The sequence below is a fragment of the Pleurodeles waltl genome, chromosome 11 (genome assembly GCF_031143425.1).
Source record: "Pleurodeles waltl isolate 20211129_DDA chromosome 11, aPleWal1.hap1.20221129, whole genome shotgun sequence".
In the NCBI taxonomy this organism is placed as follows: domain Eukaryota; kingdom Metazoa; phylum Chordata; class Amphibia; order Caudata; family Salamandridae; genus Pleurodeles; species Pleurodeles waltl.
Genome location: NC_090450.1, coordinates 924,723,201 through 924,739,413, shown reverse-complemented (window position 1 = coordinate 924,739,413; position 16,213 = coordinate 924,723,201). Strand labels below are relative to the sequence as shown.

The following is a 16,213-nucleotide window of genomic DNA, read 5'->3' as shown; positions in this document are numbered from 1 at the left end:
CTAAGACCTTAAAACCAGAAATAAAAAAAAAACACAAAGGAAAAGTGACATTATAGTTAAATGTTGAAATGAGACATGAGCTAATGTTACAAAAATACAAAAGCCACTGAAATACACCAGTCATAGTGTATTCAAAAAATTATAACTTGTAGCCCTATCATTCACTGCTTATGAGCTCTCATTTTACATAACTTATGATGCATAAAAAATGGCAGGATATGGGTTGGGCGTAGTTTTTTTGAGTAAATTATAACTGATATATTTCACAGTTTATTTTTTTTATGTTAGCTCATGTTTCATTCATTCAACACCTAACTATAGTGACACTATAGGGCCAAGGGTAGGTCGCTCCCCCTGCCGCTGCAGCTCCTCCAGCTCCTCCAGGTTCCTGAGTTCCTGAGACCCACCTAACAGTAAGTACCCCCCACCTCCCAGCCCCTCGCTCTGCCCCGCGCTACTCACCCTCTCTCCTGCTCCTGCTTCTTTTCTTCTTTTCTTCTTCTCTGCTCTTCCTCCTCGCTCCTCGTCTGTAATCTTCTGCTGTACTCTTCTTTTCCCCGTCTTCTCTCTTCTTCTCTTCTTCCTCATCTTCTTCTGTGGTCTTCTGCCTTCTGTTCTTCGTTTTCTGTATCTTCTTCTGTGTTCTTCTGTGTTCTTCCGGTCTTCTGTTCCCTGTTCTTCCGGTCTTCTGTTCTTCTGTTCTTCCGGTCCTCTGGTCTTCTGTTCTTCTGCCTTCGGCTCTTCTGCCTCCTCCGTCTTCTTCTCCCCGCGCCTGCCCTCCTGCTCCTACCTCATCCCCCTCCCTCACTCGCATCCCCCTCTCTATCTCCCCTATCTAACCCGTTCACTATCTACCTCCCTCACTCCTCCTATCTACCTATCTCTCTATCTCTCTATCCCACTATCTAATCTCCCTCACTCTCCACCTCCTCCTATCTTCCTATCTCTCTATCTATTTCCCTATCTATCGATTTCTCTATCTATCTATTTTCTCTATCTACTTCTCTATCTTCCCCCCCTTCCCGCCACCCCCTCTATTACCTATCTTCCTATCCTCTCACTCTACCTCTCACCCTCACCCACCTCTACAACCCCCCCTCCCCTATCTTCACAACCCTACTCCTATCTTTCTCCCTAATCTCCTAAACCTCCTAACACTCACCCCCCTCCACCCTTAAACCCCCCTCCCCCAGCTCTTCTCACTCTACCTGTCCCCCCCCTCCCTCGCGCTTTCCCGCCGCGACCTCCTGCACGCCCTCGCCCCCCAGCTCCCATTCGCTCCCAGCTGACCCCTCCCCCCCCTCCTACCTCATATGGCAGCCGCTGCGCGACAGTGGTAGCGACCCTTGACCCAAGGGTAGGTCGCTCCCCCTGCCGCTGCAGCTCCTCCAGGTTCCTGAGTTCCTGAGACCCACCTAACAGTAAGTACCCCCCACCTCCCAGCCCCTCGCTCTGCCCCGCGCTACTCACCCTCTCTCCTGCTTCTTTTCTTCTTTTCTTCTTCTCTGCTCTTCCTCCTCGCTCCTCGTCTGTAATCTTCTGCTGTACTCTTCTTTTCCCCGTCTTCTCTCTTCTTCTCTTCTTCCTCATCTTCTTCTGTGGTCTTCTGCCTTCTGTTCTTCGTTTTCTGTATCTTCTTCTGTGTTCTTCTGTGTTCTTCCGGTCTTCTGTTCCCTGTTCTTCCGGTCTTCTGTTCTTCTGTTCTTCCGGTCCTCTGGTCTTCTATCTTCTGCCTTCGGCTCTTCTGCCTCCTCCGTCTTCTTCTCCCCGCGCCTGCCCTCCTGCTCCTACCTCATCCCCCTCCCTCACTCGCATCCCACTCTCTATCTCCCCTATCTAACCCGTTCACTATCTACCTCCCTCACTCCTCCTATCTACCTATCTCTCTATCCCACTATCTAATCTCCCTCACTCTCCACCGCCTCCTATCTCTCTATCTATTTCCCTATCGATTTCTCTATCTATCTATTTTCTCTATCTACTTCTCTATCTTTCCCCCCTTCCCGCCACCCCCTCTATTACCTATCTTCCTATCCTCTCACTCTACCTCTCACCCTCACCCACCTCTACAACCCCCCCTCCCCTATCTTCACAACCCTACTCCTATCTTTCTCCCTAATCTCCTAAACCTCCTAACACTCACACCGCTCCACCCTTAAACCCCCCTCCCCCAGCTCTTCTCACTCTACCTGTCCCCCCCTCCCTCGCGCTTTCCCGCCGCGACCTCCTGCATGCCCCCAGCTCCCATTCGCCCCCAGCTGACCCCTCCCCCCCCCTACCTCATATGGCGGCCCCTGCGCGACAGTGGTAGCAACCCTTTACCCAAGGGTAGGTCGCTCCCCCTGCCGCTGCAGCTCCTCCAGCTCCTCCAGGTTCCTGAGTTCCTGAGACCCACCTAACAGTAAGTACCCCCCACCTCCCAGCCCCTCGCTCTGCCCCGCGCTACTCACCCTCTCTCCTGCTCCTGCTTCTTTTCTTCTTTTCTTCTTCTCTGCTCTTCCTCCTCGCTCCTCGTCTGTAATCTTCTGCTGTACTCTTCTTTTCCCCGTCTTCTCTCTTCTTCTCTTCTTCCTCATCTTCTTCTGTGGTCTTCTGCCTTCTGTTCTTCGTTTTCTGTATCTTCTTCTGTGTTCTTCTGTGTTCTTCTGTGTTCTTCCGGTCTTCTGTTCCCTGTTCTTCCGGTCTTCTGTTCTTCTGTTCTTCTGTTCTTCCGGTCCTCTGGTCTTCTATCTTCTGCCTTTGGCTCTTCTGCTTCCTCCGTCTTCTTCTCCCCGCGCCTGCCCTCCTGCTCCTACCTCATCGCCCTCCCTCACTTGCATCCCCCTCTCTATCTTCCCTATCTAACCCGTTCACTATCTACCTCCCTCACTCCTCCTATGTACCTATCTCTCTATCTCTCTATCCCACTATCTAATCTCCCTCACTCTCCACCTCCTCCTATCTTCCTATCTCTCAATCTATTTCCCTATCTATCGATTTCTCTATCTATTTTCTCTATCTACTTCTCTATTTTTCCCCCCCTTCCCGCCACCCCCTCTATTACCTATCTTCCTATCCTCTCACTCTACCTCTCACCCTCACCCACCTCTACAACCCCCCCTCCCCTATCTTCACAACCCTATTCCTATCTTTCTCCCTAATCTCCTAAACCTCCTAACACTCACCCCCCTCCACCCTTAAACCCCCCTCCCCCAACTCTTCTCACTCTACCTGTCCCCCCCTCCCTCGCGCTTTCCCGCCGCGACCTCCTGCACGCCCCCGCCTCCCAGCTCCCATTCGCCCCCAGCTGAGCCCTCCCCCCCCTCCTACCTCATATGGCGGCCGCTGCGCGACCGCGCCACTGGCGCGCCAGAGGCACGCCAGAGGCAAGCCCGTCTGCGCCCGTCCGCGCCCGTCCGCGCCTGGCCCGCGCCCAGCGCCACGACCCCTGGTCCCAAGCTCTCCCAAGCCCCGCTGATCCGCTACGACCCCACCACCCTCCACGCCCTCAACCCAGGACGCTCCAACACCTGCTTCCAAGCTCACCCCAAACGCACCCATGGACCCTTCGCCTGCAACTCCTGCAAACGCATCTTCCACCACGCTACTACCACGACCACAAGCCCACGCGCCATCAACCACCTCAAGTGCATCGTAGTCAACGCTCGCTCCGTCCACAAACACGCCGTCGAACTCTGGGACCTCCTGGATTCCACAGCTCCGGACGTCGCCTTCATCACGGAGACCTGGATGAACGCCTCCTCTGCGCCAGACATCGCCACCGCCATCCCCGAAGGCTACAAGATCTCCAGGAAAGACTGCACCAACCAAGCAGGAGGAGGTATCGCCATCGTCTTCAAAGACTCCATCAGTGTCACCACCTCCACCGAAGACACCCCTCTCGCCGCTGAACACCTGCATTTTCAGATTCGCACCGACCCGAGGACCACCCTCAGAGGATCCCTCGTCTACCGTCCTCCCGGACCACGCGCCCCTTTCAGCGACGCCATCGCGACTTCATCTCCCCGCACGCCCTCGCCTCACCGGACTACATCCTCCTAGGCGACCTCAACTTCCATCTGGAACAAAACAACGACCCCAACACCACCACCCTGCTCGACAACCTCGGCCTCAAACAACTGGTGAACATCGCTACCCACATCGCCGGACACACGCTCGACCCTATCTTCTCCGCCAGCAAACACGTCTTCTTCAGCCACACCTCCGCCCTACACTGGCCCGACCACAGCTGCGTCCACTTCACATTCCGACGCGAGACCCGCCACCTCCGCACTCAACCCATCCCTCATCGACAGTGGAACAAGATCCCTGAAGAGCAACTCTTCTCCGCACTAGCCGCCAACCAACCCACCCTCACCACCGACCCCAACGACGCAGCCCTCAAACTCACAAACTGGATCTCCAACTGCGCAGACAACCTTGCTCCCCTCAAACGCACGCATCGACAGACCAACACCAAAAAACCTCTCTGGTTCTCTGACACCCTCAAAGAATCAAAGAAAACTTGTCGCACCCTTGAGAAAGCCTGGCGCAAGGACCACACCGCTGACAACATGAACGCCCTCAAGAACGCTACCCGCGAACACCACCACCTGATCCGCGCTGCCAAAAGGAACTTCTTCACCGACAGACTGGACAAAAACAGCCACAACAGCAGAGAACTCTTCAGCATCGTCAAGGAGTTCTCCAACCCCAGCGCCAACGCCGTCACGCCCTCACAGGATCTGTGCGAATCCCTCACCACTTTCTTCCATCGCAAGATCAGCGACCTCCACGACAGCTTCGGACACCAGACCCAACCAAACACCACCGAACCCGCACCCCCAGCCATCACCCTCAACAACTGGACCCACATCAACACGGAAGAAACCAAATCCATCATGAACTCTATCCACTCCGACGCCCCTTCGGACCCTTGCCCGCACTTCATCTTTAACAAAGCCGACGATATCATCGCCCTGCACCTCCAGACCGTCATCAACTCTTCTTTTTCTTCTGCTACCTTCCCCGAATGCTGGAAACACGCCGAAGTCAACGCCCTACTAAAGAAACCTACGACTGACCCGAGCGACCTGAAAAACTTCCGCCCCATCTCTCTTCTGCCTTTCCCAGCCAAAGTAATAGAGAAGACCGTCAACAAACAGCTGACCACCTTCCTGGAAGACAACAACCTGCTCGACCCCTCACAAACCGGATTCCGAACCAACCACAGCACTGAAACCGCCCTCATCTCAGTCACAGACGACATCAGAACCCTGATGGACAATGGTGAAACAGTCGCCCTCATTCTCCTCGACCTCTCGGCTGCCTTTGACACCGTCTGTCACCGCACCCTAATCACCCGCCTCCGCTCCACCGGGATCCAAGGCCAGGCCCTAGACTGCATCGCCTCCTTCCTCGCAAACCGTTCACACAGAGTTTACCTCCCTCCGTTTCGCTCAGAACCCACCGAGATCATCTGCGGCGTACCTCAAGGCTCATCACTCAGCCTGACACTCTTCAATGTCTACATGAGCCCCCTCGCCAACATCGTACGCAAGCACGACATCATCATCACCTCCTACGCCGACGACACCCAACTTATACTCTCCCTCACCAAGGACCCCGCCAGCGCCAAGACCAACCTACAAGAGGGTATGAAGGAGTCGCAGATTGGATGAGGCTCAGCCGCCTAAAGCTGAACTCTGAAAAAACGGAAGTCCTCATCCTCGGCAACACCCCGTCCGCCTGGGATGACTCCTGGTGGCCCTCGGCACCGCACCGACCCCCACAGACCATGCCCGCAACCTCGGCTTCATCTTGGACCCTCTTCTCACCATGACTAAGCAAGTCAACGCCGTGTCCTCCGCCTGCTTTCTCACCCTCCGCATGCTCCGTAAGATCTTCCGCTGGATCCCCGCCGACACCAGAAAAACCGTGACCCACGCCCTCGTCACGAGCCGCCTGGACTACGGCAACACCCTCTACGCCGGGACCACAGCCAAACTCCAAAATCGCCTGCAACGCATTCAAAACGCCTCGGCCCGCCTCATCCTAGACGTACCCTGCAGCAGCCACATCTCCGCACACCTGAGACACCTGCATTGGCTCCCAGTCAGCAAAAGGATCACCTTCCGACTTCTCACCCACGCACACAAAGCCCTCCACGACAAGGGACCGGAATACCTCAACAGACGCCTCAGCTTCTACGTCCCCACCCGCCACCTGCGCTCCTCTGGCCTCGCACTTGCTGCTGTCCCTCGCATCCGCCGCTCCACGGCGGGTGGGAGATCTTTCTCCTTCCTGGCGGCCAAGACCTGGAACTCCCTCCCCACCAGCCTCAGGACCACCCAGGACCACTCCGCTTTCCGGAGACTCCTAAAGACCTGGCTGTTCGAGCAGCGTTAACCCCCCCTTTTTTCCCCTAGCGCCTTGAGACCCGCACGGGTGAGTAGCGCGCTTTATAAATGTTAATGATTTGATTTGATTTGTAACTTTTTTTTTCAGTGAAAAAAGTGTGTGTGTGTGTATATATATATATATATATATATGTATATATATATTGTTTAAAGAGCTATATTCACTGAACAAATCAAAGGTTAAAGGTCTGGCAGCAATCTCTGTATATTCATTGAAAAGCAAAGGTTAAAGTAACGTTTTAACCAGGTGAATTTGTCAGTGACAACATTAATGATTTCAACAACAAAAAAAACACAGAAATTCTCTGTTATAGTTAGCAGTGCTAACTATAACTTGCACCCCCACCAGGCACTGCTTATGACATCAGGTATGACATCACTCATGACATGTCCTATCACATAATTTATTACATCACTGATGGCATATCAAATGACACTGATTAAGGTGGGTGCTCTGGTGCCCCAGGAGCCCACCATAATCTTGTTGGGGGGTGTGTGGGTAGCCCCAAGGCCCCAGCGGTCCCAGCTGACTCTCCGTATTGCTCTCGACAGCACGGAGCAGCTACTAATGCTGCTCCCTGCTGGCGGAAGCAGTATTTTGATTTGTTTCCCCAAATATATCAAAAGTCTGCTCCCAGCGGGCTGGAGTATTTTTGAAGCTTCCGCCCGCTGGGAGCAGACTTGGTATTTTGCTTCTACTTGGCAGGAGATTTGAAAATACTCCCATCAAGCGAGAGCAAACACAAGTTTCCCTGCATGTGGGAATGCAGTCAGGGAAATCTCTATGTCCTAGGGTGGGCTTCCCAGGGCATAGCATGTGAGCCAGCCCTAGGGCCTTTAGAGGCTTAGTCAGAGGGGAGTGTGTCTCCCCTCCTCATTTTATAAAGTTCTGGCCCCGGAGGTGGACTCACCCGGGGCCATTAGAGGCTCGGGGATGGGTGTTGTGCAGCTCCCCTCCCCATGTAAAAAAATGTCAGCCCTGTGGGTGGGCTCCCTGAGGCCTCTAGAGGATTGGGGAGTGGGGCCACAAGGCAACCTCCCTACATAAGTGAATATCAGCCCTGTTGGTAGGTTCCCGCTGGATACTCAGAAGCGGGGCTGGGTAACCCTAATCCCCATAAAAAGTAAATTTGGCCCCAGTGTTGGGCTCCCCAGGTCCCCTGGAGGCTTGGGGAAGGGGGCTATTGGTTCTCCTCCCAGGGAGTTAGACTCTCACAGAAGCGAGATGGTCCAAGGGAAATAAAACTTCCTGGGCAAATCAGAATGCTCTATTTTTTCATTGCCACTCTCAAGAGAGTCTCTTGAAACTCTCACAGACACAAATGTCCAGATATACAATTCTTTTTGTCCCTTAATTTCTCAAAAACTACATCAAATCACAAAAAGCACAATCGGTGACCAAGATCTAGCTTCTTGCCAAATTTGGTGTAATTCCCTTCAGCGGGTTTTTCTGTATCTGTAGCCTATCGTAAAGAAGTCTATAAGAAATGCATGGGGATTTTTCATTTTGGGACCCTCCCCTTTTTTCTCAGCCCCCACTTGAAAGATCATCCTGAAACTTTCCGGGAAGTAACTGAGGTGAATTAATTTTGGGGGGAAATTTTGGTGAACCAAATATGACCAAAGTTATTAGCAAACTGAAAAGCACTCTTTCTATGGAAAAGCAGACCTAACTATACACCATTAGGTAAGAAATGCTTATATATATATATATATATATATATATATACATATATATATATATACATACACAGAGAGAGAGAGAGAGAGAGAGAGAGAGGGAGATAGTAGAAATATTTTACAGTTGTCTCTAAAACATGAACGTCATCCTCATAATGACAACCCATCAAGCCACCATGCAGAGATATAACATTCATAAGATTACTATGATCATGTGGCATGGAGAACCAAATTATGCAGCAAGATTGTCTAAAAAATGCAGCACAAAATGTAAGTTATACATCAGATTGTCTGGTAATAATATTTTCATCCATATGAGATAAAAACATTTTGGTGAAATCTGCTATTTTTGCAAATTATTTGAAAAATGCATTAAATCCAAAATAACACAATAAATGCTTAGGCCATAGAATTACATTAATCTGCTGCGCTTGCCACAGCACATGTTTGGAATGTACCCTATTACAATTACCCATTATATATGTGTGTATATATATATATCATTGCCACAAAAACAGCAATTCTGGTATCCTCCAGATGAGTAGTCGTGTATCTTCCACTGCCTTTTTACTAACATTGTGAAGCCATTTGTCTGCCTTTCTTATCTTCCTTTACTGTTATTAAAAGCACAGAATTGAACTTCAGTCTGATGAATTGACACTAAAAATGATATTCTCCCCACTACTATTGCAACTACATGCACTTAAATAACCTTGAAGCTTTTATATGCTGATGTTGTATGCTCCGCACTAATAATAAACAACCAGATTTATTACATTCAGCAGCCTAAAATCAAATATATTTCTTCTTACAGGTTTTCAGCAGCCTCTCAGATGAATGTGTACCAAGATAAATGGAGACATTCATAGGTCTCATTCTCAAACTGGTGCTTAGCTTCTCATTTGACTTTTTAGTGTTATTTCCGCACTACTAGGAATTCATTAGTTGTTTGTTCCCCTCTTCCAGCCCTTACTGGTTCTAGCATCCGTCATTCTGCTGACAAGAGGGACTCTTTCTCCTATTGGCCTAGGCACATATCACGCCCCTCCCCCAGAGTCTAGGGCCCAGATTTAAGAAAAGTGGTGCTTCATGTCATGAAACACGACTTTTCTTGCCCCCCCCCCCACGCCACCACATGTGCACCATATTTAACATACAGCGCACCATGGTGCAGGTTAAGGACAATAGTGTCATAATTTTTGATGCTGTTGTTGTACTTTGCAGGATTAGCGCCACAAATGTTGGCACTAATCCTGCAAAGTACATAGCAGCCCATTAAAAATAATGGTGTGCCTCCTTTTAACGCCTGCTCTGTGCAGGCATTAAAAATGCTGCTAAAAATGGCGCAGTGGAATCTCAGAGATTCCACTGCGCCATTTTGCAGGCCCCCTAACGAGGGAACGCCCCCTTGCATACATTATGCCCGGTGCAGGCATAATGTGGCGCAAGGGGTTACAAAGTGGCACATTGAGTGCATTGCGCAACTTTGTAAATATGGCGCTGCATTTTTGCCACACTAGCGTAAAAAAAATGACTCTAATGTGGCGATAGTTGGTGCTAGGCCTTTCATAAATCTGGGCCCAGGTTCCCAATCCACCCTCAAGTAGGACCATGTAAGCTTTCTAGAAGAGAAGGGCGTATCACTCACCTTATAAATGTGCGCTGGATAGAAAGCCGGATTGTAAGTCAGAGAAACTCCTTCTTGGTTGACCACTTTGTGTTTTGTTTCTCATATGATTGTATAAGTGACCAGTGGGCATGGCTGAGTAGCTGACACTGAACTTTGGAGGTGAAATAACAACTATGACAGGTGATGGAAACATGGGAATTTAGCTCACAAACGGATGTTACGATAACTTGACGGTTGTGTGTGATAAGTGCTATGAAGCAGCCAGTGCCCACATGTTGCACTAAGTACACTTAAGAAGCATAATAAATACTAAGGATAGGTGAACACTTGTACCCGTTTATTTGTATTTATTTACAGTTATCTTGTAAAGCTCAGATCTAAGCTGGACAAGTTTCAGAGCGCTTTACAACATATAGTACAGAGAGGCGCTACATAAATAGCAATTGTTGAAGGGAATCCTAATCGTTTATAGGCTTTAAACTTTCGTGGCTCAAAGCAGTAGGATATTGACCATGTTACAAGAGAATGAACGATGAACGCCAAAAGGTGAATCGTCAAGTATTTAGTTGGAGCATACACTTGAACAAATGGTGAGAACTGCAATAAATAGCATAGACAATTCCACTTACAATTAGAGTGAACAGAAGAACATTAATAAATGGAGTCAGCAGTCCAGTGTACTGTAGAAGAAATGGTGAGAAACCTCTAAAACCAAATAAAACTTATATACAACCATACAAGACTTCTACCCTTGAATACGAATTTCTATACTGTATCTAACCTTCCAGGCGCCTACAAGGTAATAAGGGTGTGGAGCTGCGTGATTAAGCAAACAAGCCTATTCTGCCGCGCAGGGGGGCTGGGGGGGAATTTAGGTATCTATAGGTCTACTTCTTGAGGTGTTTCTTTTTTTCAGATTTATATCTGTGCATGCATCTCTACATGTAGAAACCATGCCTGCCCATGGTTTCCACATAATCACTACTGTGGAACCTTGTTTTCAATCGCACACTTGTTGGGGGAATATGCATGGAGTTCAGGTGGTGTTTGCAAGTAACAAAGACTACGGAATGACCTACTAAATAATCTGAGAACACCTCCTGATTTCAAGACCCTCAAAAGATCCTCAGGATGGTCCAGTTTAAAAAATGTTGGCTGCTGAACTTTCCCTGGTTCATGCCACCTCACACTACACCAAGGTCTCATTTATTAAACACACTCTCTGCTCTCTACCCTTGTTGCAATTTCCTTCCTATCTGGCGGCCATCATTTTATTTCTCGCCTTCCCGCAATCACTTGTGATTTATATAGGATCTGTCATATAGCTTATAATAATTCCTGGCACAGTTTAGTGCATTATACATAATGAAAAATAAAATAAGGCCTTTACATTTTAAACGAATCTTGCAAAATTGAACCTGCATTTTTTGTCTAGATAATTCTGATACCTACATACCGACACCCAGGAGGTAGGCCAGAGATTCATGGTTTTCGTCAGCCAAAAATGGCTCGGTCTTAAGTTGGACAAACTTAAAGCCTCACTTAAAGCCTCACAATGTCATTGTAAGTTAATGACCACATACAATTCATGCGATTTTCATTCGTTTTAATTGTGCTCTTATCTGTTCCCAAATCTTGGCCATGAAGGTGATACTAACATTCAGGAAAAATGTGCCCACTCACCCTCTCCAACCCATTCCAAAGTGAAAGAAAATACTTTTGTTAGTCAAACTGTGTCGAAAAGAGGGCCAGTGTGACAAACTCTTGTTTTCCTCTCTGTCTGCAGGATGAATCGGCACAGATATCCCTGCAGCCGTGTAAAATCCACGTACTGGTGTTGGTGCTGCACGGAGGCAACATCCTGGACACCGGAAGTGGAGACCAGAGCTCCAAGCACGGCGACGTCAACACCATCACGTCCGTGTTTGACACGGTGATGAGGGTGCACTACCCGGCAGCCCTCGGGCGCATCGCCATCAAGCTGGTGCCCTGCCCGGCCATCTGCTCCGAGGCCTTTTCCCTGGTCTCCAAGTGAGTTGGGGGTGGTTTCTCGTCGACACCCGGGGTTTGTGCACCTGGTTTGTTTCTGCTTTATTTGCTGAAAGATATATTTCCACACCTCCAGCCTGGCTTCGAGATAAGGCGCTTTGTGAAACCAGGCACAATTCATCAGGTCTTAATCTCATTTTTTGGCAGTAATGAGGGGGATGCTGTTGGGGAGGGACATGAAAAGTGCGCACTTGATTTATGAGCGTTAATCAGATGTGAATCCGCAGAAGGTATTTTCACGGTATGCTCTGCCAAAATGAATGGACTGCTTATGCCTGCTGTCAGACTTTATACGTAGCGTACATGCAACCCTCCCATTTCTGGCGGGAGACTACCGATTTCAAGGCTAGCCTCCTGATTCCTGTATGTAAAAACCCTACTCCTCTGCGGGCTTCAGCTGACAGGGTGTAACTCGGAGTATGCACTGCCAGTAACCTGCTGCTGCGGGCCAGTGCACAGCGCTTCCATCACTCTCTGCCCGCCGTAGCGCTTTCTCCGTGCTCCTGACAGGTAAGGGGAAAAAACGTGCATTTGCGTATCTAATATCCGATCCTGCAGCAGAAGGCTTGCAAATCCTATACATAACAGTAACCTGATTCAGACCCCAATAGAAGTCAATGGGGGAAATACATTCTCTCGATTTTTTTCTAGAAATCTCCCACTTTTCTCTTCCAAAATGGTGGCATGTATGACATAGCAATACAGGCGTTATCGAAGAAGCAATACTAAGCAGTCCAAAAAAGGAGATTTAACTTCCTACCTAGTCAAAGATGTGCTTCTATTAAAATATTTTTCCATGATTTTGACCACATGCGAGTTTCAGGTTTTTCTGCCACAAAAAAGGCAAGGAGGACGGGCTAAGATAAGCAAGATTGTTTTTAGAAGCTGGTTGCAAACTTCTAGAAAGCTTTTGGTTCAGGGACCGCAAAATCCCATTGAGTGACCTGCTGTCGTTGCACCGAAGGGCAGAATCAGCAATTGTGTTCTAGGGCTGACTATAAAAATATTCCAGCAAACTATAAATTACCCTTTAGCCATTATTTTGCTTAAAACATACGGGCAGTTTGTTACGCACTGCAAAGAAGTTAGCAGTGTTTTATGTACATTTAAAGCTAGCAGGAAGTCGCCTTGTGAGAATGTTGCTCAAAATGAAATATACAGACCTGCAATTTTAACAACCTTCACTAAGAAGCTGCAACTGAGGTAAATATTTTTAACTGCATGTTGATTCCCACAAACCAGTTTCATAACATCAGGCAGATGTTTATAAACTTAGGGTCTGATTCACAAAAAGGATCGAAAAAATGTACATTTTGCTCATGGCTTTGTTCACAAAGTGTTTGTGCTAATACAAATTACTCTATTCTGCCTTAATGTGGTGCCCACCAGTAGCCTGGTCTATTCCCGAAAGCCGGCCTGCGATCTCTCCTGTAGTGTGAGGCAAGCTGAGCCCTCCAGTAGGATTATCATGAGTGCAGTGCCAATTTGATTGGATGTAGGGCAGTTCATTGGATTGGCATAGGTCTAGAAGCCTGCAGTGGCATCAGACAAGCTGGTTGGTCTCTCCATTACTAAGTGATTTGTCTGAACTCAGTGGCTAATTTTGATTGGTTGCAGGTTGGTCAATTAGATTGGTTGACTTAAAACTTCAGCATTTTGCACCAAAAGTAGTTGGTCTTTTTATGACCAGTCACATTATTCTCTGTGTTCAAGCCAATCTGAGTGCACACGGGGCATCTAATCAGCTTGGTTGAAGCCACCTCTCAGATTTCTCTAGACTGGCTTTCCATTTAGCCACAGGCCGCCATGGGAATCCACTACTAGAGTCCCTTAATTTGCCTCTTTCGTTTACCCTCTCCCACATGACCAACAGAAACCAAAACATAATGAAGTGTTTCCTCGCACCGTTTGCTTCTTTATAAACACACTAAAGGTAGAAGAGTTGTATCCCCTGAGGAACCAGTCCACATTACAATGACAAACCATCTTATATACACTAAAGAACAGTTGCTGGAGGTTATCAGGAAGGCGAATGCAGATAGAGCGGCAGGGCCAAGTGGTCTGCCCCAGACCCTCTTTGAAATGAATGCCAGCTTTTGGGCAAACAAGCTATGCGGTGTGTATGAGGCGGCCCTAACCTCAAGCTCAGTTCCGGCATCTTGGAGGGGGTCACTCACCCACCCCGTCTACAAAGGAGGTGACAAAAGTTATCAAGGGCTTAATAGCTCTCATGGACAACGAGGCCACATACTTTGCCAGCCTGTTATTACAAGACCTACAAGCATCATAAGTGATAAGGAGATCATCCCGTGGAACCAGACTATTTTCTGCACTGGTTCCGGGACACTATCAAACCTTATCGCACTCTCCATGTGCATGGAAAGCCCCTTAAAGGCCAAAACAATACTTTACACATGCTTTGTTGATTTTTAAAGCTGCATTTGACAGTGTGCCAAGGGACATTATATGGCAGAAACTGGTTGAATGGAGGATTTCGTCCAAATTATTGAAGGCAATACAAATGTTCTATACACGAACATGGCTGTGCGTGAGGTTGGGCAATGGTGGTAAGCCATTGAGGAAAATCTATACATCCTCTGGCTGGAAGCAGGGGTGCGTCCTGGCACCTCTCCTTTTCGACTTATTTAATGCTGACCCCACAAAGAAACTAATGCTGACCCCATGCTGTCATTGGTTAAGATTGCAGCACTAGGCCCTCTGAATAATCTGATTTGGTGAGAACTAAGCACTTCCTTGAACTGTTCCCCACACAGGGACTATACTGAGTCCTTCCTATGGTTACTAAAGGCATCTGACCTGTTAGTCCTGTTGTGCTTAGGGAATGAATTTAAGAAGCTTCTAAATGAACAACTTCAATCCCTGTCATTCCTGGAGGATAAAATTAAACTGGCAAAAAAGCTTGTGGAAAATAATAAATAGTTACTCTTCCTTCGGTGCTGAATACTACCGGTTCTCATGCTTCTCCCAATTTCTGAAAACAAGGCTTATGACGTTTCCTGTTGGGGCATTGCCAACAGTGGGCCGTAGACCACCGTGATCCAGAAAGCCAATTTCTTTGGTCTGCAGGCTGTGCAGCAAGGCAGAATAAACACTCATGCACATATTTGTCGGGTCACCTGATGCCACGTAGACGTTTTTTAAAGAAAGTTACTCATCAGCTTAGGGTTCTGCAAAGTCGGTCCTGGAGAGCCGGGTCCATGCCAGATTTTTAGCATATCCACATTTAGAAAACTGTAGAATTCTGAAACATCTTTTTTCTAAATGTGGATATGCTAAAAATCTAGCGTGGACCCGGCTCTCCAGGACCGACTTTGCAGAACCCTGGCTAGGGGTTCAGTCCTGCAGACCTGCTGTTATTGAGTGCTTGCACCCACTAAATGTAGCCCTTGACTTGGGCTTCGGTACGTTCTTGATGCACTTTACAAAACAGGTGGAGGCCAAGTGTTGGTCTTACTCGCTGATAGGTACTACTTCTGATGGATACTCATTGTAGTAACTTGGTTTAAAAAAACTTCGTCGTTTGACAATAATGTGTTTGAAGGGTCGTTATCACTGACCTTGTAAATCATGAATACGACCCTTTGACTCTGTTTAGTATAGCGCTTTACTTTACAAAGCATTTAAAGCACCTTATTTTCCATTTCCTCAGTAGAGCACTACACCTGCTGGATAGTCGTGGCATCACTTGGTTTTGAAACCCTCACTTGACAACAACATGTTGGAAGGGGCGATCTTAATGACCCTGGAAAGCCCCTGAAATGACCCCCTGTCGCTGCTTAGCATGACCTTGTGTTTTGCACAGCACTCAAAGCACTTTGCCTTCCAGATCCCCAATAGGTCGCCTCGGAGACCCACACACTTTAATTCCAGCAACAATGTTATTTGGCGCCAACAATGCTGGGCCGGGAAGAGTTACAAAGTACTTTAGTTATTTAACATCTAATGAATTTTATGTATACTTTTGAATTGTTATTGTAGTCTTTTTGTATTGAACCAAGCATGGCACAGGTGCTTGTTGTAAACTATGTGTGTTTTATAAGAAATAAGAGTTTTTATAGGTACTATGCTGTCTTAGAAGTACAATGGTTTTAATTAACTAACAAATAAATAAACTCAAACCTAAACTTATGAATAAATTGACAGGCTGGGCAACACTTGTGCTAACATCCCGACATAGCCCCTCCACGCAGTTCCTATTTTGTAAATCGAGACCTGTTTGCTGAAAAAATGTTCTTTTTTGTGATGAGCGGGAAATGGCCTAAACTACGAGGGAACAGCAACACATGCCGTTTGTCCACAAGCTGAACAACGCCTGCCTGAACTATGCAAATGCCTTAACCCCCATATGCGTGGTTAAGGCAGGAGACATATGCGTGGTTCAGGCAGCGGTCTGGGTGGGCGGGAAAGCAGGAAGAAGGGTCAGGAGAGGTAAGTG

At 47.9% G+C, this 16,213-nt stretch overlaps 1 protein-coding gene across 8 annotated transcripts in view; it reads left to right on the top strand.

Annotated features, from left to right (window-relative positions):
• PITPNM2 (phosphatidylinositol transfer protein membrane associated 2) overlaps nt 1–16,213 on the top strand; it is an 832,934-nt gene that overhangs the window by 595,786 nt on the left and 220,935 nt on the right. For all 8 annotated transcript variants that reach the window (XM_069214977.1, XM_069214974.1, XM_069214975.1 and 5 more), the window contains one exon: nt 11,495–11,739. In XM_069214977.1, the coding sequence (XP_069071078.1) occupies nt 11,495–11,739 (245 nt within the window). The remainder of the gene's footprint in view (nt 1–11,494; nt 11,740–16,213) is intronic.